Source organism: Plectropomus leopardus, chromosome 5 (assembly GCF_008729295.1).
Source record: "Plectropomus leopardus isolate mb chromosome 5, YSFRI_Pleo_2.0, whole genome shotgun sequence".
In the NCBI taxonomy this organism is placed as follows: domain Eukaryota; kingdom Metazoa; phylum Chordata; class Actinopteri; order Perciformes; family Serranidae; genus Plectropomus; species Plectropomus leopardus.
The window spans coordinates 10,820,160-10,841,704 of NC_056467.1; the positions used below are offsets into that span (position 1 = coordinate 10,820,160).

The following is a 21,545-nucleotide window of genomic DNA, read 5'->3' on the forward strand; positions in this document are numbered from 1 at the left end:
TAGGTTCCTGGTTTGACTGTCAACCAGAATACTGAAACACAGAATGAGATATGTGCTTAATTTATACATTTGAGTCCAGTTTTTAAAGTTTGAGAGAAAATATAAATTGCCAACTCAGTTTCACAGAAATTCAAATATTTATTACTCATCCAATTTCTTGTGAAAAAAAACAGTGAAACTGCACAGGCTCTCTCGAGTACAGCAGCTGCACTCTGATTCATAAATAAGTCATATATCTTTTTGAGAGTCCAGTCCACATCCCCGAAATCCTCCTTAGTTGTCAGAAAAGGAAATTAGAATTTAGCCCCAACTGGGTAACTTAAGCTCTTTTTACCAACAGAGTGCATGCATGTTACTACACTTTTACACACAGTTGTTTTCCCTTTGACAACAAGTTGAAATTATTCGCATAAACCCAAATTTGAAAAATCATGACTTCAGTCACAACCAAAAGTCTAACATGTGAAGAGAACTGTTAGTAATACTTCAGTAACAGACCTGCAGGATCCTCTGGATTAAATCAAACACCACCCTCATTGCTCTCCCTGCTCAGAGATTCCCAAGGGCTCAGATCAGCCGCCGCCCCGTAAATCAAATTACAAATTCCAGTTCTATCAGGACATGAGCTTTAGCCAGCTTAGGGAGGTCAGCCTGCACCAGGAGGTTTTGCACTGTGTCCATGAACACACAGTGCTTCAGTCACAGTTTTAAGACATGGGGGTTTTGGTCAGCAGCGGTAGAGCAGACTGAAGAAAGTTTTAACCACAATATTGTGATCATGTTTTCTGTGCCTGCTTTGGCTTTAGTTTTGACACACGATTCCTGTTTTAGCCTTTGTTTGATTATTTGTCTCTATATATCTAAGCTAGATTTTCAGTAACTCCTCTGAATCTCCCTCTGAATCCTTCTTGCATGGATTTCAGCTTGGTCAAGCCAGGTGTAGTTTTCTCAGTCAGAGTTTTCAGCAGCTGATGTTTTTTAACGCCGTGATACAAATATCTTTTGTTAGCAGAGTGGTAAATTACAGTTTTTATTTTTATTTTGGCAGGCTTATTTGGGGACGTCACAACTAGTTTTTAAGTCAATCAAACAGAGCCAGTATGTAACTTACATGCAGCCCAGTCCCCATAATAAAAAGTTTCCAATATATGTTTCACAAACCACGGATATGTTACATTTGAATGTTCCATATCAACATTTTTAAAGTGATGTAGTTCTGATTATATTAATGAGTTGACTTTATCATCAGAAGGTAGAGAGGAAGGTGGATGACATGGTGACACAGGTGAGATGGCTTTCAAACTGTAGACAACCAAGTTAACCACAGGTTAACCACAGTTATGTTATACAAAAAGTTCAGAAAAGCACGCACATCAAGACAACAAAAAATGAGGTGCTGGGCTAGAGACAATACAAGAGAAGGAAAGACAAAGTCCACACAGTAGATTATGCTCTGATAATTATTTTACACAGTTACCATTCTTCATTAGATTGGTCTGATGAAGAGCATATAACTTGAAATATCATGTAATTGCAATACATATTTATGGGAGCATAACCAGAGCTATGCTGAAATGTAAAGAAATTTAAAGTTTCAACATATTTGCTGTGGTTTGCAGGAACGTACAATGTCAACATTTGTTCTGGTGACTGGGTTGTTGCAGAAGCGTGATGTGGAAACTTGAAGCTTTGAGACTGGACTTTTCAGCAAAGTAAGAGACTTCTTGTGTATAGCAGTTAAGGTTTTAAAATGAAAAACATTTGCATTTTCACAGAGTTTGGACTTTTCAGTGAGAGACAAGGAGTAGGTGAAATTAAAAACTGGTTGATTGATAATTTTGTAAGAAAAGTATAGCAGTCACAGATGTAATTATTCAAAGCAGGGTAAGTTTTTTGTCCTAACTAAGCAAAATGAATCTTTAATTTGAAATGGTTAACTGAATAAAAAAAGCTCCTTTGAAGTGACTGCTAAGGGAAAATCTGATGATCTGTTTCAAACTCCACTTAACATTTAATGCGGAGTAATTTTCCTCGTTTTCATTCATACAAAAAAAAAACCTAAAACCCTAAACTGGGTTTTTATTTATCATTTTGCATTTTGTTTAAGCTGATGGCGGCAATCTCTCTGTGGCCTTTTCAATATTAATGTGACTAAGCCTCTCAATTCATGTGTGAAGTTGAACCAAAAGGATTCCCCCTGGTGTCAGTGGCAGATTTCACAGAAAGAAGCCTTTTCGGTGCCATGTCAAACTTTTGTTTTTCAGTGTGTAATGTCTGGCTCTAAGGGCGCTGCTGCCCCAGGTGGTTCATGGTAGACTGAGAGGTCTGACTCAAACTGGCTGAGCTGCACGGTGCAGAAAAGGTCAGCATAATGCCAGCTGCCTGCCACATGCTGCGCCCAGGGCGGACACGATGCTGGCAGGGGAGAGGGGGATGAGAGAGGGCAACGAGTGGGACGCTAAATGGTGTTTCACTGTTTAACTTGAAGGAGCTGTGCCAAGATAGATGAGGATGTAGTGTGTGTATGGGCGTCTTTGGCATGTTTGACCGTCACTTTACAGCACACACACACACACACACACACACACACACACACACTGAGACAGAAAAATGAATACGACACACATTCAATCATGTTAAATCATGACTTAGTCATTTGTCTCCATTTGTCGCTGGTTGTGTGAACCACAGCCAGGAGGAGATGTAACTATCGCAGGAGTCACACAAGCGCCAACTGCCTGATGCCCCGAGAGAAACACCGTCTCACCAGCACCGGCCTCATTTACATAATGGTTTAATCGGTTGAAAACCTCTTTTTCATACAAATTCAACATTTCTTGCTGTTCAGAATTTGCATAGCCTATTTCTACACTTCATACAAGTGAAGACACTTTTTTTAAGCTGCAATCGAGTTTGTTTTTTATGTCAAAACATTAGACTAAAACAGATACTTGTTATTTATGAGAATTCCTCAATATTTGAGTGATATTATCTTCACTGTGACTTAGGACCCAAGGCTGCTTTTAAAACATTAAAACTTGGCCAGAAATCAGGATGTGTTTTAGATGAAATACCCAGAAGTTATGTAACAATAAAGTAGCAGATTGACCTTGATATATAGACTGGCTGGCAAACATCTATTTCACTCTGTTGCTACGAGAGTAGTAATTAATGATTGCTACAGCATTTAGGATGCAGACCAACACTAGTAAAGTGGTCTTGAGAAAGGCAGTAAGGGTTGACACTCTGGCCTTTAGTTATATCTATGTATGTCAGGCATTGTGTGTATAAGTAGAAATGCAAATTAAATTTTATATATTGTTTCTTCTGGTGTAAAGTGCTATTAATTTCAGAGTTTTCTTACTTTTTCTTAGATCAGTTCACAACAAACTTTCAAAAAGTTGACAAAGTCAGAGTGCTATATGAAATGAATTTTTGACACTTAAATGTGTTCAATGAGCTGCACGAGATCACAGAACAGGCTTACTGGACACAGGCCCAAGGGCTGAAAGTGTCAGGGTCTCCCCTGGCCTTAACTTGCAAAATGTCATTCAAATTAAAACCTACAGACCACCTCAAACAGATTCAAAAGAGCTGCAATGTGACACAACATAACTACAAAAATGGGCAAAACAACCACAAGGAGACACCACATGACTACAAAGTAACACAATAAGACACAAAATGATTCCTAAGGGACCCAAAGGACAACAAAAAGACATAAAAAACCCAGAGAGACACAAAATGACTACAAAGAGATAAAAACAAACTGAGAAGAGACACACCAAAAAATAATAATAAAAAAAATGAAATAAAATAAATAAATAGAATAAACAACCATGAGGAGATACAAAATTATCAAAAAAATTACCACAAAAACATGTTTAACGCCTATAAACCACCAAAACATTGTTTTTTTCTCAGTAGATATGCATTTACAAGGTTGTGCTTGAAATGATCACATGCATATTTTTGCGTTTCCCTGCGATCCACGTCCTGATGTTACTTTAAAATTTATTTTATTAGTTTGAGGGCAAGATCTTTGTTTCTTTTTAGTGTTCAGTATACCAGATCATTTTCTCATTGCCTCTGTTTATTCACACTTGTTTTAACAGAGTGAAATAAAATCACATTCCCAACCATATGTAACTCACATATTTAAAACCCATATACACACATTTAATGTGTGTAGCTGAGGGGTTAATGGCAGTATTAATTCAAGATTTTGAGGAGAATTTAAAGAAAGGTTTTCTTACTGATGCTCAGTCTTTGTGTTGGGTTCTTTTGCTGTGTGCTAATGTCAGAGAGGATCTGAACAGGCAGGTGAATTAGTATTCCACACACACCGTCATTATACCAGGGACAGAGTGCAGGACGGAGGGAGCGGTGATGAGATGTGAACAGGGAAAATTAGGAGGAAAGATGTGACTCCTGCCTTGGCAGTGTTGCCTCTGTCCTGACAGTCTCCACCTCTTACTCTGTCCTTCCCTGTTCTCCTTCTCAAATCTTTGTGTGTCAGGACGGGAAAAGGAAGAATGAACATTCAGCGATTTACACAGGTGATAACGGAAACTGAAACAACATAAATAAATGCCTTCTTTTTGTTTCCTTCGTTCACTCTTACACTCACCTTTCCTCCTGAACATCTCTCCCTCACTCTCCTTACCTCTTGGCTTCCTCTGTCCCTGTGGGTAATTTTTCTCCCAGGACCCAGCTGCGGGTACAAGCGGCCTGTTATTTGGTTAAAATGGTTGGATAGAGGTTAGCTCTGCACTCAGGCAAGATCAAAAGGGCGTTAACACACACTCACACACAAACACACACACACACAGACACACACACACACACACACACACACACAGTCTGTCATACAGCAGGCAAAATAAAATAGATAGGTAGGGTGGTAGGTAGGTAGATTGAATTTTCATGTGTTATCAAAAAACAAACTTTATTTGTTATAAACCAGCCTTGCATAATAACAAAGCAATACTGTACTATGAGTACTGCTCTCTCCTTTTCCTGGCAGCAGTCCTGATTGGAAAACCTTTCACATACTCACTCTGAAATTATTCCTATTAAAATTCAATCTTTTTTTTTTTTTTTATTAGCGTAATAGAGTCCTTTCAATATCAGTTATTTGTACTTCGCTAACAATAAAAAAAGACTAATTTTGAACTGAAGCAGAACACAATTTAATCAGTGAAATTTACATACAGCTGAAATTGTCACATAATATGTAACAACATTCTCTTTCTCCGACAAATAACCTTTCACCAGTTAATTGTAACTGAATTGAGTTAATAAAAAACGTGTTATTCTGGGAGAGAGGTTGGGACGGTGGATTAATTGATAAGTGAAGTGATTAGTGAAGTCAGCGTGACCTCTCAGCACAGGCAGTCCACTGCTGCAGATAATTCACTATCTCTCCATTCACTGATAGATCTGCAGTGGCTTCACTGTGCTGTCACACACACACACACACACACACACACACACACACACACACACACACACACACAGTGGTTCCAATGCTGCTAATTGGTGGAGAAAAATGCAAAGATGGAGTGTTTGTGAGCGTTTGCATGTGCAAACCCATTTTAATTGGCTTACAAAACAAAAAAAAAAGTTTGCAATCAGCATAATCTGAACCACCATGTATCCTCTGTGAACCTTAAACATTTGGCACACACACGCCACACACTGTCCAGGTCCATATTTGCTCCTGGATGCCTGCTGCACTGCTGCGGCACTATTGACTGATGAATTCTTAAAATGCTTCTCCCAGAAAATCCTGCAGTGTAGAAAAGGCAGCAAAAGGATGGACCTCAGTGTGTTGTCACTGTGGTACTTTGGCAGGAGAGATACAGAGCGGACCAACATGTACTACAGTATATGCCCTCTTTTCTTCTGCAGGACTTGCTTTCCTCAAATCTGTCTCCTACTTTTTATTGCACTTTAATGTCTATTAAAATCTACAGCTGTGTGTCTCAGCATCGTCATACCATTACATATCCCTGCAGCACTAAGGAGAGACATTAGCCATGTGCCGCTCTCTCATTACTTTTGTCTTTTTCACAGTAAAAATCTAAGTTTATTGTAATGTTCATCTCTGTAGATACTTCCCTCTCCTCTGCTGCTGAAGTAGAAAGTTGTCTCCGAACATCAATGTTGCGTCAGATTCTGAGTTATTCTCCGTGTTGCTGAAATCACAAAACACATTTGATTTTACCAGTCCAGCTGATTGCAGTTGATCATCAGTTGAATGCTGCAGCATGTGGACACAACATTATACTATAAAATATGATGCAACTAAATGCAAAAGCCTTGCAACAAGTACTAAAGCTTATTATTTTCAGTTTGTGTTGACACTTTGTCAGAGAGAAATTGATGAAACTTTTGATCATATGTGAATCAGTAGATGCATTCTTTCTGCTATTTTATCAACCTGGTGGAAAAAAAAAACAGAAACATATTATTTTTGTGCTGTGTTGCATTGTAAACTTAACCCAGGTAGGTTGCAGCGGAAAGAGTAGACAGGACAGAAACAGGAGCAGATATAACAGTATAGACGAAGGCGATTCAAGTGGAATTGTTTAGAAGAAATCAATAGAACTTGAAGAGGCAGCACAGGAGACAAGGGCATGCAACAGAACTGAAAATAGGTGCAAAGGATGGCGTGTGTGTTTTCTTTGTGTTTGTGTGTATATGCGCTACAGAAATATATAAGGGGCCCTGCAGGATCTTTAAGGTTGGATTCAAACACTGGCAGAACCTGTTTGCTGTGATCCTTTCAAAAAGGAAAGAGGCCTGTTACAAAACATTATGACCTTATTCCCTGAAAAGAGATTTGTGTGGCTTTCTGTGCAACAAAACACATTTTAGATACTTGAATTTAATAATAATTGGGCATCCTGGTTCTCTAGTGTTTAGGACACTTACTGCATAAACAAAATCTCCTTGGTTTTTTGTCAGCTGGTGACCTTTCGTCCCATGACTTGAACTTGAGTCAGAATAGAGTCTGAAATGTGTCGACTTTAGAGTTGACAAAATCAAAAAGACATGCCACTCAATTTGGACTTTGATTTGAGCCTTTTGAGTTGAAAATACCGCCTCTTTTTAAAAGTGTGTCAAAAATCAATAAATTTCCCTTCATTTCCTGAATCACTTGCATTAACATTATTGATTCCCAGCAAGTTGACACACTTAATTCCTACTTAAATGACTACTGATTTTGTTTGAGTACAAAAACTACTGGGAGGTCAACAAAAAGAAAAAAATTAGTATGCAAAATACGTGAATCATAAAATAACAGGTGGAGACGCAACAATTTCCCGCAATCTGCAAATTTTAGAAAACATTTGATTTTTGTCGTTAAAATGTTATTACATTTTGGGTAGATGATATAATCAGTTTTTCAGAATCTGAATCTCAAAGTTTGGGGCTTGGGACTTGGCTCGCCTGTCTCACATTGGGAATTGACTTGCGACGTGAGCGCAAAGACTCACTCTGACTTTCAAAACAATGACTTTGTTCCACAACTGCTGTCAGCTACAAAGCAAGACTGCCAAGAAAAAGTAATTATTATATATAATTATGATGAATTCATTATTATAATTTATTAATAATTAGCTCCTTGAATAGTACAAAAATGTATCTGTTTGAAGATGATGCAGATATAGTTTCCATATATAAGCCAAGTCCAGCTATAATTTGCCTTTTTGTGTCTCTCACCTTAATAAACCTACACTTTGCAGGCACAAGCAGCTCACAGATATACTGCACCTTTTTATTGGAGCTGAAAATTAATCCAACAAAAAAAGTATGACTCAGCCTTTCTATCTGTAGGCAGACGAGCTGAAAAATGCTGAAAAAGAGTTAGGAGGTCAGTTAAACTGAGACACCAGAGAGAAATGTTTCATCTAAATGTGTGCCATCTATGGCGCTGCCAGGCACACAGGCTGGATTCAAGACTGAAGAATCAGGTTAAAAGGATTCACACAAAGCTAAAAAAAAAGTCATAAATTACAACTCTTGCCAGATCTACAACTCTATCTCAACATTCTCTCACTCCCTATTCACCATGTTTTTTGTCTCTTTCACTTCTTCTCTTTGACTTTTCTGCCTTGTGCAGTTGGGCTCATGTACGGTTGTCTTGCTTCTGTTGAACCCGTAATTGAAGTGCTTGACATGTGTGGATACAGGGCAGAAAAATCTCCATAATGGGAAAAAAATGAAAGAAGAATAAGTTGCTGTCAGGAAAAGATTGAAGACAGAGAACAGATGTCAGATTTGAATTTCCTGATATACCTTTGTAGCATTTAGCATGCCAAGTTTACACACTCAATAGATACTTTGTCATGAGTTAGTTGGAGCTCTCCTGTTGACTTGAACCCTTTAGATTTAGCAGAAAGTGCTGCAGGGTTATCAGATATATATTACTGTTGCATAGCAACATCAAGTCCCACTTCCGGCACTTTCCATTTGCAGCTGCCAGTAAAAAAAGCAGCTGATTGCCACTGCTCTTACAAATTCGACTGATTTTTCTGTTTAAAAAATCAGTCGAATCTGTAAGCACAGTGACCTTGACATTAGAGCTCTGTGGGAAGTTCATCCCATGCTGAGCCCCCCGCTCAGAAACAAAGCTCAGAGCTGCAACTGGGATGCCCGCTGAGATTACAGTTTCACCTACTGGAGAGAGTGTAAAGGGCTGATGAACACACAAACGACATACGCACACAAACTCTGCATATGTGTGTGAGAAATAACACACACACATTATGCACATGCTGTATAATAAGGGCAGTATGTAATGATTGGAGTGTAGGTGCAGTTGGGGCTTCATGATGTTGCCGTGGTTAAAGGTTTTAACAATTTCCAAAAAATCTCAAATCTCCCTACCAGCGATTAGCGTTTTTTCACCCACCGACCTGTGCTGAAACAACGATTATGATCCTGCTGATTGCGCATGTTGAGAACGACAGATTTCTGCTCCTTATTAGGTGAAATTAATATCATTATGCACCAACAGATCCAATTTATCCGCAGGGTGTCATCTGTAAGTTAAACCTCAGTGGAGCTCATGGTATTGCGGTGTATGGCGTAATGAGCTCCTCTCTGTTGAAATGAGCAGATGGTTGAGTGCCATTTCATTGTCGGCCGTCTCTGAGGTGCAGCAGTTGTTTTCAGAAAGCTGAGCAGTGGGGGTCAGCAGAGTCAGAGGAAAGATTTTCTATTCATTTGGTGTGAAATTGTGGGCACTGGGGCACAGGGTGAGTGAGAGGATTCAACAGGGAGATAAAACAGAAAGCAGTATTAAGGCCTGAAGGGAATTAATAAATATCCAAAAAGGAGAATATTTAATTAGCTGGAGGGGTTGCATTGTTCTCCTCATCAATATTCTAAGTAAAACCTCTTAGAAGGAAGGTTAAAGGCCGCAGCAGCTTCTACGTGTTGAGTACTAAAGTAGTGCTAATGTCCAGAGTTTTCCCTTTAAACTTTAATGAGATAAAGATCAGATACGGCGCTCGTTAGGCCAATATTAGCAACCAGTATCAGTGCTGGTCTTTATGTCATCTTCATGTCATTGAGTACCAATAAGATATTGCAGTACAGGGGCGGAGTAACACATTGTACATTAGGGGCTCAGCCCAAACACTTGGGGTGTCTGGGGACATGCCCCCCCCCCATGGAGATTTTTATACCTTTTATATTAGCTATATAACACAAACTACTTCGGATAATAGAATGTCTAAAAATCTGTGTCACATGATAGTTGCCAAAGGAAAATAATCATCCTGTAGAGCATACATTATATTTTTTATCAATGTTCCCAACTGTCTTCATCATTTTGAAACCCAGACACAACAACTATCGAGGATGGCTCATTTTAACCCCTTCCACCTAAAAAATAGCCATAAATTGTCTGTTATTACTATTTGTAAGTTACATAACACGGGTAGGGTATAGTAGGGTAAAGGTCTCAGTAGGTGCAAACAGCATTATCAATCTTGAAAGCTATTATTGTTTTTGAAAAGAGTTGATTGAATGAATGTTTATCTGACAAATCTGTTACATTTGAATTCACCCCATAATAATCTGAGCTACTCTTATTGCCAACCAAGGATCCCCAACAATGCAAAGTAAATGTTTTTTCAGTATGCTGAATTGAATATTAGTTTAACAGAACATTTGCTCAATTGAATTATTATGTATTTCTTTAGGGATACATGACACAACAATAAATTTAATCGATCAATCAATCAAACCACACAATTGAAATGAAGACATTTTGATCCTACTTGGATCGACGTTGGGTCAAAAAAGGTCAAATTTTAACCTGACAAACCAGATATACTTCATATACATTAACATGAACAGTTCATAAAATCTAATACATCAATATGTAGCAATATCATACATTTTTAAATGGTTAAATTTGGTCTACCCCCTCCAAATTTCAAACACACTGCGACACTGCCTCCTCATATCTTGACAGTCAGCCCAGATCTTCTTACAACTCCCCAGACACACATAAGCCACATTAGTACCAGACATTTTTCTGATATAAAAAGGTGTTCCTCCCTCTCGCTCTCTCTGTACATCTGGGACACTTTTTGACAGCTAAAACTGTTTCGACATAATCTGAATGGGAAATGCTTTTTTCTGCCACAACAAAGCTACATAATTCAGAGTGGGAGTGTGCAGAGGATTTAGTGTCCCCTCTGGTTGGGGTGGCTTAGCCTTTTGTCTGGCTTATCAGCATTGTTTGCGAGGCAATCAGGAGCATGTAGTCTGATGTACACACATGCACACTCATTACACACACACACACACAGACATAAGGGGGACTCAAGGTCTCCCAAATAAGCTTGACGGTCACAAACACAAACAATCACCAGTAAAGACAGAGAGTGCTCACAGGTGCTCACTAAGGGTGATCCTTCAGTCTTGAACAGCAGGACAGATTTTTCTCTTGGGAACTTGACAGCCTCCTTTGATTGGTGACACGGTCCAGAGATTATTTTTCCTTTATTAGATAGGACAGATCAACAGTGTGAAAGGGGGAGAGAGGGGGGATGACATGCAGCAAAGGGCCACGAGCTGGACTCGAACCCGTGGCTACTGTGGCAAGGACAGTGCCATTATTCATGGGGCGCCTGCTTTATCCACTAAGCCACCGGATGCCCCGATAGTTGTTTTCTAATAGTGAAATGTCTGTCTTTTTCCTGCAGGAACATGGGTGACATTTGGGGGACAGATAACAGACGAGGTAGGAAACATTTTTCCTTTGTCTTTTATGATCATTTAATCTTAATGAACCCTACTTATTCACTGATTGATTGATTTTGTTGTACTGTATATGCAGCAGTGATGGGTATTGAATGTCTTGTATACAAACATGTGTGCCTTATGTCATATCACTTAGTGTTCTTTGCTGAAAACACTTTGGTAGATGTTTGATGTGTAATAAACCATTGATAATGAACAGTGATACTGACAAAGTTTAAACATACAAGAATAGTTGTAACCTATATAACTCACAGGGATCATTTGAGACATAAGATGAGCTTCCTCTGATGCTGCCATAAATAGTGTTTTACTGCTGGAAAGATGGTCTTTCATAAAACTGCATGCAGTAGAGAGACGCAAATAAAATTGCTATATGACCAAAGAAAACAAAAATGGGCTGTGGCATTTGCTTTTTCTTAAGAGATAGAAAACCTACCAGAATGCGCTGCCCCGCACTGAACCAACGCTCCCACTGGCAGGTGATGTAATGCAAGCTTGGCTGATTTCCCAATGTGGTGGCCAGCTGGTAACAAAAAATCTGGAGCCACAGTTAAACAGTGAGCTAAAATGCATTTCTTAAAACATTTTAGGTTAAAATAGGCAACACAGTAACAGAATCTTGGTTCGTATTCAATCAGCACTGCTTAATTTTACTGGTTGATCTTGGCTTTTTCAGACTTCATTTTTGAAATACATGAATAAGTGTGATGCCCACTTCCTGTTCATAGCTTTTCCTATTACAGTCAAACAATGCACTGAAGTATATTTCTGAAAAATTTAAGGCGAAAAATAGACAATGCAGTGACGCGATGTGTAAGTAGGTTTGCATTTGAGAGAAAGAGAGAGAGAGGGGCGGGTCTCTCTCACGATACTCTTTGTGTTTTTGGTGGCGGAAGTAAAATCTATAGTTTCAGCAACAGCCGAAAAGCTAGCAAAAATCGAAGTTTACTATAGTTTATTTGCATATACTACCCACATTGATATGATACAAAGCTGTCTAAGTTTCCCGTCAAATACCAGTTGACCATATGTCATAACATGTCATATGTTCAAACACTGATGAATAAGTGATAGCCAATGCCAAAAAAGTTGCTAAATTAAAAACTAAGTGACCTTTGAAAATGGAGCCTGCAGGCCCAAAAAAGTTGGCTGAATATTTTGGGAGCAGTGTCCAACCGTAGCCTGTCATATTTTGTGCCTCTTTTATAATTTGTATGCAAGCTGTGAAGCTTAGGTTGACTTGACCTGCATAAAATCAATAAGGATGGGATTCCCTCAGCATTTTAACCATGTTTTTCAGTCCTGTGTCTCACACTCTTGTTTTTATGAAATATACACAAGGCTATTGTCACAGTTAACCTTGATCAAACCATTGGCTGGCTATGAAACTTTTAATATCTACAGGCTCAATTAGCCTAAAGCTTAGGTTTTAATTGCTCATGTTATAATGAAGGATTTTTAAAATTGTCTAGAACAAGACGACCCTCACAAGGACTTAGGTGTAATGAATCAGATCATTGGGACAGACTCAAATGTTATGATACATAGGACAGAAAAATGTCATACTGAAGGTCAAAACATCATGAGTTTGTATATCTCCTTTACGCTCATGCTGATGAGCTCTAACATGCTCTGATGTTGCTGCTGGGGTCTTGGCCTTGGTCATCACACACACAGATGCACAGGCATACGCACACATTTAGTGTGACACTTAGGGGGGAGAGGACAAAGCTCACCACAGGGGACACAGTAAGCTTATGTAACAGTATTATTTTTCTTACTTTAAGGCTTAGTGCCATCGACTCACATGGCACACTCAAAGCCTAGCGCCCCACTTCTCTCCATTATTGTGTATGTCCCCAGTTCAGCGTCCCTGGCATCACTCAGACACAGTCCACCAGGCTTCAACAGCTGAGGTCCGTACTCAGCTGGGAATGGCTGGTTGGCTCAGATAAAATCTGTTTTTAATTTTATGTTTTGACTCAGTTCTGAAGATAAAATGTTTATGTTCTCAGTAAAGACACACGACAATGCATTATAACCATAGAAAACAGCCAAAAAAGAAGCCAGTTGTGCAGACAGAAGGTCTCTGTGGATTCAGTGGAGCAACCACACAACAGCCACGGTACAAACATCACATACAACGCTGTTAGCTTAAAAAGTCCTCTGCTGTCCTGATTGCCCCTTGTTCAATGTCATTGTTATCAGAAGTGCTCTAAATATACTACATGTCCTCAGCAGAGTTCAGTGTCCCTGTCCTGGTTAAGAAATGCACAACAACTCTGGCACACAAACACACTTTGTTCATGAAATCTGTGTCAGTGCTGCACAAATATGCACTTAATTGTGCACAGGCTCCAACTCGGACTTACACAAATACATGCAAACTCTGTATAAAAGTCTCATCTTTTTCCTTAGTCAGTCCCTCCAGGATTTAGCAAGTTGTTTTTTGTAGCCTGAAATATCTGATTTTACAGCAGCTTTCCTTAAAAATAAAATAAAATAAAATTTGCAATGCTGTCTCTGTTGTATTCAGAGCCTATTATTATGAGCATTGTGTTTCCCAGAGAATTACAACCTATTTGTGATGGAAATGTGAGTGTGAGGGGGGGCATCCAGCTGGTGCTGCTGTTTTAGGCAGGGCTGAAGGGTCATCTCTGCGAGTCACTCTCCTTCTTCTGTCTCTGCCCGATCAACATGAGATAACACAGTAGCAACGGCTATCATGCACACACCAGAGAGAGGGTTGACCCTTTCATTAAACCTGTTAAGAACCATTTAACATTACCTAATGTCCGCGTCGGTTTGCAGCTAAACAGTTCACTAAAATATGTTTCTGAAAACATTTGAGGTAAAAATATAGGCAATACGATGACAAAATCTTGATTAAAATTTGATCAGCCTTGCCTAAATTGACAGTTTGACCGCACACAAACACGGACATAATTGATTGATTGCTGCATTTGAGACTTGTCGCCTCTGATCAATTGTTTCTGGGTTTTGCAAAGTGATTCTAGCAAATGCCATTAAAAGCTGTAGGAAGAGAAGGGGCATGATTTTTTTTTTCACAGACTATCTGACTCATGTACTTTGTGCCAGTTTCATATATCAAAGTTATTGCCCTAAAAGTTACCAATTGTTGCTTTAACCCTAGGTGAAGCAATATTTTTTCCAGTGCAATGCACTGGTACAGCAATAAGTCTTGGACAAAATCACTTTTCAATATAAAGATTAAAACTGTTTTGCCATACTTGGTAAAGTTCATGTTTTTCCCACATTACAATTTAAAAGCTCATTCACATATAGAAGTCGTAACAAGGACCAAGTGGGACCATATAATAAGATAAAATATATTCCTTTTATATGTAAAACTGCAGAATTGTTAACTTATTAGAAAGTCAGCAGGTCACTAAAGATGGCTCATGAGTTTCTCACTTAATAATAAGCTTATTTAAAGATTTATATACAGTATTTACTGCATTGCATAAAGTATATATGCCCTTTACAAGAAGTAACAGCTACTAAGCCCGTAATAAAATTTGTCTCATCAAATTGTTACTAAGTTTGTTTTACTGCAGTCTTGTCTGGGCAGCAGGCAAAACATTCCCAGACAGAGAGCTCACAGGAGTGATGGTGGGCCGCAAGTTAACATTGCTTACTCACTCAAAAAGGCCAAAAGTGGATCCATGAACCATAAAGTGAATTTGAAGAAAGTGTGTCTTGTCGATTTAAACTTTGATGTAGGGAGTGTGGAGGGGAGGAGGCAGCGCAGCCATAAAACCATCTCAAGGCTGTGTGGGTAGTATGTGGGAGGCCTTGATTCTGGGGCTGTGAGAGAGAAATCGTTTTTTTCTCATCACATCTCTTCTATGGAAATCAAATATCTCCTGCACCTTTTGTGCCCCAGAGAGAAAAAAACAAAACAAAGACAGAAGCCTGAAGCACAGCCACCCATGTATTTCTGCAACTTAACAGTGACTCAGTATTTTTCTGAAGGTAAGGTTAGAAGTGCATGAGTACATGTTTGTGTGCTACAGACAGATTGTCTCTGCAGTTTGTCCTCCCCTTACAAAAATGACTGCACCATTCGAAGGCCATTAGTCACATTCAGTTCATCCAAATTGGCCAGAAGTCAGGAATATGTGTAAGCTGTGATGCTTCATCATCAACAAAAACTTCCTGACCTTGTGAATGTCACTCTTAGCACTCCATGACAGTGATTGACTTTTTAGTATCTTCCGAGACACATTATGAATGAGCAGTCAGGAGAGGCCAAACAGTCACCCTTTAAAATCGGACTCACCCTTCTCTCGGCTCGGTCTGTGGCTATCTGCTCGTCTGTCTTTGTTCCTCACCTTACCTGCAAAAACTTTGTTACCCACTGTGTTTATCCTTAAATTCTCTCTACATGACTTGTCCATTCAGCACTTGCTCACTTTTTCCGTCCACATCCAACTTTTCTTCACCCCCCATCCATTTTCTTACCTCTGCAAAAAAATCTCTTACCTCTCACCCTACATCCACTTTATTGAAAATCACCCTCCAGTGCCCCCGACAGTGTGTGACAGAGATTGTTTCCTATAATGTGCACTCAGCACAGACCAGTTAGAGAAAGAACATGCTGTTCACTTTCTGTCATCCCTCTTTCCCAAGTCTTTCTCTCCTTTACTGACCCCTGCTTTCTTTAACCTCTTCATTATCCAGCTCTGTCTTTTCCTCCGTTTGCCTTAATGGCGGTCAGGACTCAGAGGCTGAATGAGTCATTTTTAAATGCGGCCACCGTTCTCTCTGTTCTTTAGTTTCCTGCATCACTGTCAATTCAACCTTCTCTGAAAGCAGTCTTATAATGATACTCTTTGTGAATATGAATGAATTCTGAAATATTCTGCCGATAGTACTGGTTATAGTACGCAGAAAATGTTATTATCATTAGTTTCCTTTCACTGGAACAGGCAGCAGCTAGGCTCCTTGAGGCTCCCACGTCCTCACCATCAACCACAACACTGCTAATTTGTAAGTGCAATAAATAAGAAATTCCTCTTTTCTAGCCAGGAATTTAAGTTTCTGTTTATAAAAAACTCACCAAAGAAAGTGAAAGCAAAAGCCAACCAAGATTTACTGTTGTTTGGCATTTTGCCGAATTATATTTGCATCTTTTCTTTAGTGCTGTTTCTTTTGGACTGTGTGCTGCTTACAGTCTGGCCAAAGCCCCGACCTCACCTGAGCTCTGTGAGGTAACACACTGATAAACGTCCCAAATGCAGAAAATTATACAAAAATATAGGCAAAGTGCAGAATCTCTGCAGAAAAATACACCAATACACACTTTTCACAGGTCATGAGTTCAGAGGGATTACTTTTACACGAGTTTATACATTGTTCTTGTTTTTTTAATTAGGGAAAATCCTACATAGTGTATCTTTAAGGTTATGGAAAGATCACCATCAGAGTAAAAAAAATATACAGTTGGAAAGAGACAAAATGTGCACCGTCCTCCCTGAGACTTTTTACTGACAAACCAGACATTAACTCTTGGGCCATTCTTAATTTTATGTTGGTCATTACACTTAGCAGGCCCTCTGTGGCATCAGAAAAAAGATTTTTTTTTTTTTTTAAATGTGAAACTGTTTTATTCAGTGTTTTTGCCGGTTTTAATCACTGGATCCATTTGTTTTGAAGAGGGAAAGACCTTTGTGTGTAATTCAGCTCTTGGTAAAAACCTACTAAACAATGAACGCTGACGCAATCCTAACAGTGAGTTCATGATTGGCACACAGGAGAAGTTTCAGCTGGCTGCAATCTGTAATCCTCACCAATAGATGCCCCTTATTATGTCTATGTTTTATTTTTTTTATCTCATCATTTGCCTTTGTTTAATTGTATTGATCTAAATTCTAATCATATATTTTATCTCATTTCATCTTATTTTATTTATGGACCTTAATTGTGTCTATTAAAGCATGGTCTCTAAAGACACTTATTAAATAAAGTTTATTGTTATTGTATTATCATCACTGATAGGCTTGGACAACTGCCCAGTCTGTGAAGGTAGAGAGAGATTCTCAGAGAAGAACTTTCTTCTTTATTGATTAATTAATTAATTCTTCTAGAAACAACACCTCTGCTGTCTGCCACCACTGATACAGCAACACACACACGTCTGACCGTGCATGCACTCTCAGATACATTCACAGCGACAGACAACCACACAAGCACCACATGTGCAAACACACCCTTCTGTCCGCTCACAAACTCAACTGATGCGCACATATGACTCCACAGGGAGATGATGGCAAATTCACTTAGAGTCCCCATGTAATAAAACTCACCGCAGGGAAATTGGATCTCGGTCTGATGATTTATGGTCACCATGTCTGCAAAAATATGAAGGAATGTTTGCACATATGCCACACACTCACTTAAAGCATGAGCTCTTATTAACTGAAGAGGAATGAGTTGACACAAACGTATACCATGGAGTCTGATGATTTTTTCACAGATAATTACGCTGTGATCCCACTTGCTCAAAAAAGTCTGTACCTAACAGACTCACAGTAAAAGCTCTGTTTGAGTATGTGAGTTCATGCAGGCAAGTTGAGTGGGTTGCTGCAGTGTACTCACACAGGACATACAGTACTCTGCTCACTGCAGCATATACACTGACACTTCCTTTGCAACAGGGCACTACTGTTGAGCCTTTGTGCGCAGCTCACTCTGGCTCTGCCATGCCTGCTGCACTGCTGTTCATATAGCATTTCATAAGCCCCACTTCCACCCCAGCATCCACCCGAGAGCTCTAAGGGTTATTATGCTTGATCAGAATTAGTTTATATGACGTGTTACGCTGTTAAGTGTTTATAGCTGTTCTGAATGGCTGCACTCGAAGTCAAGTGAAAAGCTGGCCAGCATAGAGAGAGGGGAGCTGCAATATTCTTTAAATACACTCAGTTGTTCACATGAAATAGTGGCGGAAATAGTTATGTAAAGAATGAAAAAAAAAGCATTTGAGAGAGAAGTTCAAACCAGCAAGAAGTAGGTGTAAATGTCATACTGTCAGTTTTGGAATGTTACACAACGTCCCGTCACCCGTTCAGAACCCAAATATGTTCCAAACGCAAAAAATATTGTCATGTTAATAATGGATATCTATTTCTATAAAGCACTTAAAATCAGTAGCAGAAGATTTTCAAGATTAAAATGCTTTATTATGTGTTATTTTGACTGTCCATTCTAAAGGATGGAGAATTTGAACATGAGAAAGCAGACTTAGTCTTAACAGACCTTTTTCAAACAATAAGCATGAATTTTTTTATTTTTTAATTCATGCTGTGTGTATATATATATATATATCATCCTATTTGTCATCACTACTCAAAATATTCTCAATTTCTCTAATATCTCTAGAAAACTGTTTTCAAACCTCCTGAGATAAATATTCTGTGTACATAATCAACTAGATACATTATAGGCTGATTGTTTATTTAGAAAATCAACTCAGAACAGCATCTTCCAGTTCATTTCCCAGTAATGCTCAGTTCCCCCAACCACTTCAATGGACTGTTTTAATAAAAATAAAATAAAATCTTGAATAAATGCTGTAAATCTTTCACATGATTTTTTGACTTGAATGAGTAATATAAAATCTCAAGTTTACTTTTAACACCGTTTAAACACAAATGATATACTTTATATACACAGTATAACTCATGGATCAAAGGGCTGAAAAGGGGGTGTGGTTCTACTGCTGTCTACTTTGAATGATGTAAAACACTGTTTTTTTTACACAGGTATCCTAGCATGTAAGTCTGCACATTTGGTTGTTACTGGTTGACAGTAATCATATCTAGAAATTGCAGAAAAGCTATGTACATTAGAATGGTTGGGAGGAGGGAGTGTCCAAAACTATTTGACCATCTAACAAGCATTTTGATGAAGCATACTCAAAACTTAGGAGAAACTTAATTTCCTCTAGGAAAGACGTTATTAAAATCACTGCTCAATCCCTGTTGTGCTGAAGTTGGTGTATCCCTGTAGGAAGTAATAAGGGTCAGAGCCCAGGAGTCAAATATTGACACTGTACATATACTGTATAAAAGATCCATTCCAGGTGAGCTGGCTGACTGAAATACTGCTTGGTACTAAAAAAATCACCAAAGATGACACCACAAGTGTCCTTTACAGAGACAGGAACTAACTGGATGCTAGTCCCTGTTACTATATTCTTATAATTTTCTTTGGTTATTTTTTTGATTGATGATGCAGTGGTTATCCCTGATTGTGCATTATTAGAGTTGTTTGGCCTGGCTTTCTGTCCTCTGATTCTTAGCTTGATGCGTGTGACTACTTGAGAGCTTGCACCTCCATGTTGGCGCGGTCTGATGTGTCACCGTCTTGAATGTCTTGCATATATTTGTCTTACAACTAAACAATACTCATGCTCCAAGGATGACCTTAGGCTTTAAATAAAGGTTTTGGTAAACCTTGTACACTGTGGCTCTGAAAACATTTATTTTAAGGATATTGAAATGCTAGAATGCTATACCTCTTTTAAGGATATGTTTTCCATTGGCAAGTGTCAAAAAGAGAGATTTTCAGCACACTGACCTTTCTGTGTCCTGTCTTTCTGTATGTCGATGTGTGTTGGCGTGTGTGTGTCCTGACCTCTTGCCAGGTTGCAGAGCAGCTAATGACTATTGCCTATGAGAGTGGAGTCAACCTGTTCGACACAGCTGAGGTCTACGCAAGCGGCAGGTGGGTGTGGAACCAACCTCTCAGTTTGTTTGCAGTTCAGTTGAGCTCATAACAACCTAATAATGTTTAGCTGTGATCAGGTGCAGACATCTGGCCCCACTGGCTTCAGAAAGTTTTTTTTTTTTTTTTATCATCTGTGTTTGGCCGGAAGGTTTCAGAGTCTAATTTAATCCACTCACTTAGCGAACCGATCCACAGCCAGCAGGTCTGAGAAACATACAATTTACGATTATTCATGACCTTAGAAAAAGTTTCCACTCCGGACATGCCATAGATTTGAGACTGGATGAGTAAATTTAGTTGGACCAAAAGGAAATCACTGCTTTTTATGTGAGGGTGGAATTATTAGTCTTGGTTATTGTGTTATTGTGGCTCTTTGTTAAAGCCTTTGGATGTTGTTTGAATATGAAGAACAATGTAAAATATCAGTGTTCATGAAATCAATCCACAGAATTATAAGAATGTGTTTGATTTTTGTGTAAGGAGTGTGATACTGCTCTCAAAAAAAAGGCCTGTGCTGTGAACTAATTAGCAGAATCAGATATTTATTATTTATTGTTTATTTTAACTGTCTGATGTCTAAGTCTGATGCAAATGTGAGGAAAAATACTGCAAGGCACCTTTCCAGCCTGTGCTAGCTTTCTCAGAGGGAGTGAGAAGATTTGCATTATTGTCTCAGCATGCAACAAGTTTAAATATAGGAAGAGTCACAGAGATTGTACATTTGATTTGGTAAAGTGGAAAGAATAAAAGACATAAGTGTAGGGTTTGATCTTTCTACTGTTGAAGGTGTGATTTCCTTAAGTTGTTTCATAATTTAACAAATTAATGTTGTTAATGTGTTTAATAAAACACAATTTTTGTCCAAAAAATCTTTTTTCAATATAAGATCGAACAAGTGATTTTAAATGTTTTTTTTTTTTTTATCTTTCTGAATGTACCATCTAACTGTCTATTCTATTTTTCTGATGCACAGGGAATGTCTCGGCAATGGATTGCAGGGTTGATATTGTGGATGTGGAGGAAATGTTTATGAATATTAATTTTATCAATTTAATGACACCACCTCATTTATGTTGCATTGCAGGGCCGAAGTCATTCTAGGAAACATTATCAAGAAGAAATGCTGGAGGTAATGATGACATAAACATGTGTGATGGCTTCATTGCTTTTGTTGTAAGAGAGAAACAAGGAGGAGAACAATGTGTGTACATAATGCAAGAGGCAGCGAAAGGAGGTGTGTGTGAGGCATGAGGACAAAGGGAATGGAAATGAGAGATTTTTTTTTCCTTTGGTGAGTGAAAATGCAAATATTTGTGTTGTCAGTTTGTGAAAGAGACAGTCATGTTTGACGTTAAAGTGAAAAGTTTAAAGTGATGGTGAAATCTGGAATATCATTTCTGTCTCCTTAGGACTGTGTTTGTATTTCTTTGAATCAGACCACGTTCCTTATTTTCAGTAATTTGTGTATTTTTGCGTGAACAGACATTGCATTGCATCACAGC

General features: G+C 38.7%; 1 protein-coding gene across 1 annotated transcript in view; it reads left to right on the forward strand.

The window, feature by feature from the left end:
* kcnab1a (potassium voltage-gated channel subfamily A regulatory beta subunit 1a) overlaps positions 1 to 21,545 on the forward strand; it is a 74,345-nt gene that overhangs the window by 38,034 nt on the left and 14,766 nt on the right. The window contains exons 3-5 of the mRNA XM_042487339.1: positions 11,232 to 11,269; positions 19,961 to 20,040; positions 21,128 to 21,172. Coding sequence (XP_042343273.1) covers positions 11,232 to 11,269; positions 19,961 to 20,040; positions 21,128 to 21,172 — 163 coding nt within the window. The remainder of the gene's footprint in view (positions 1 to 11,231; positions 11,270 to 19,960; positions 20,041 to 21,127; positions 21,173 to 21,545) is intronic.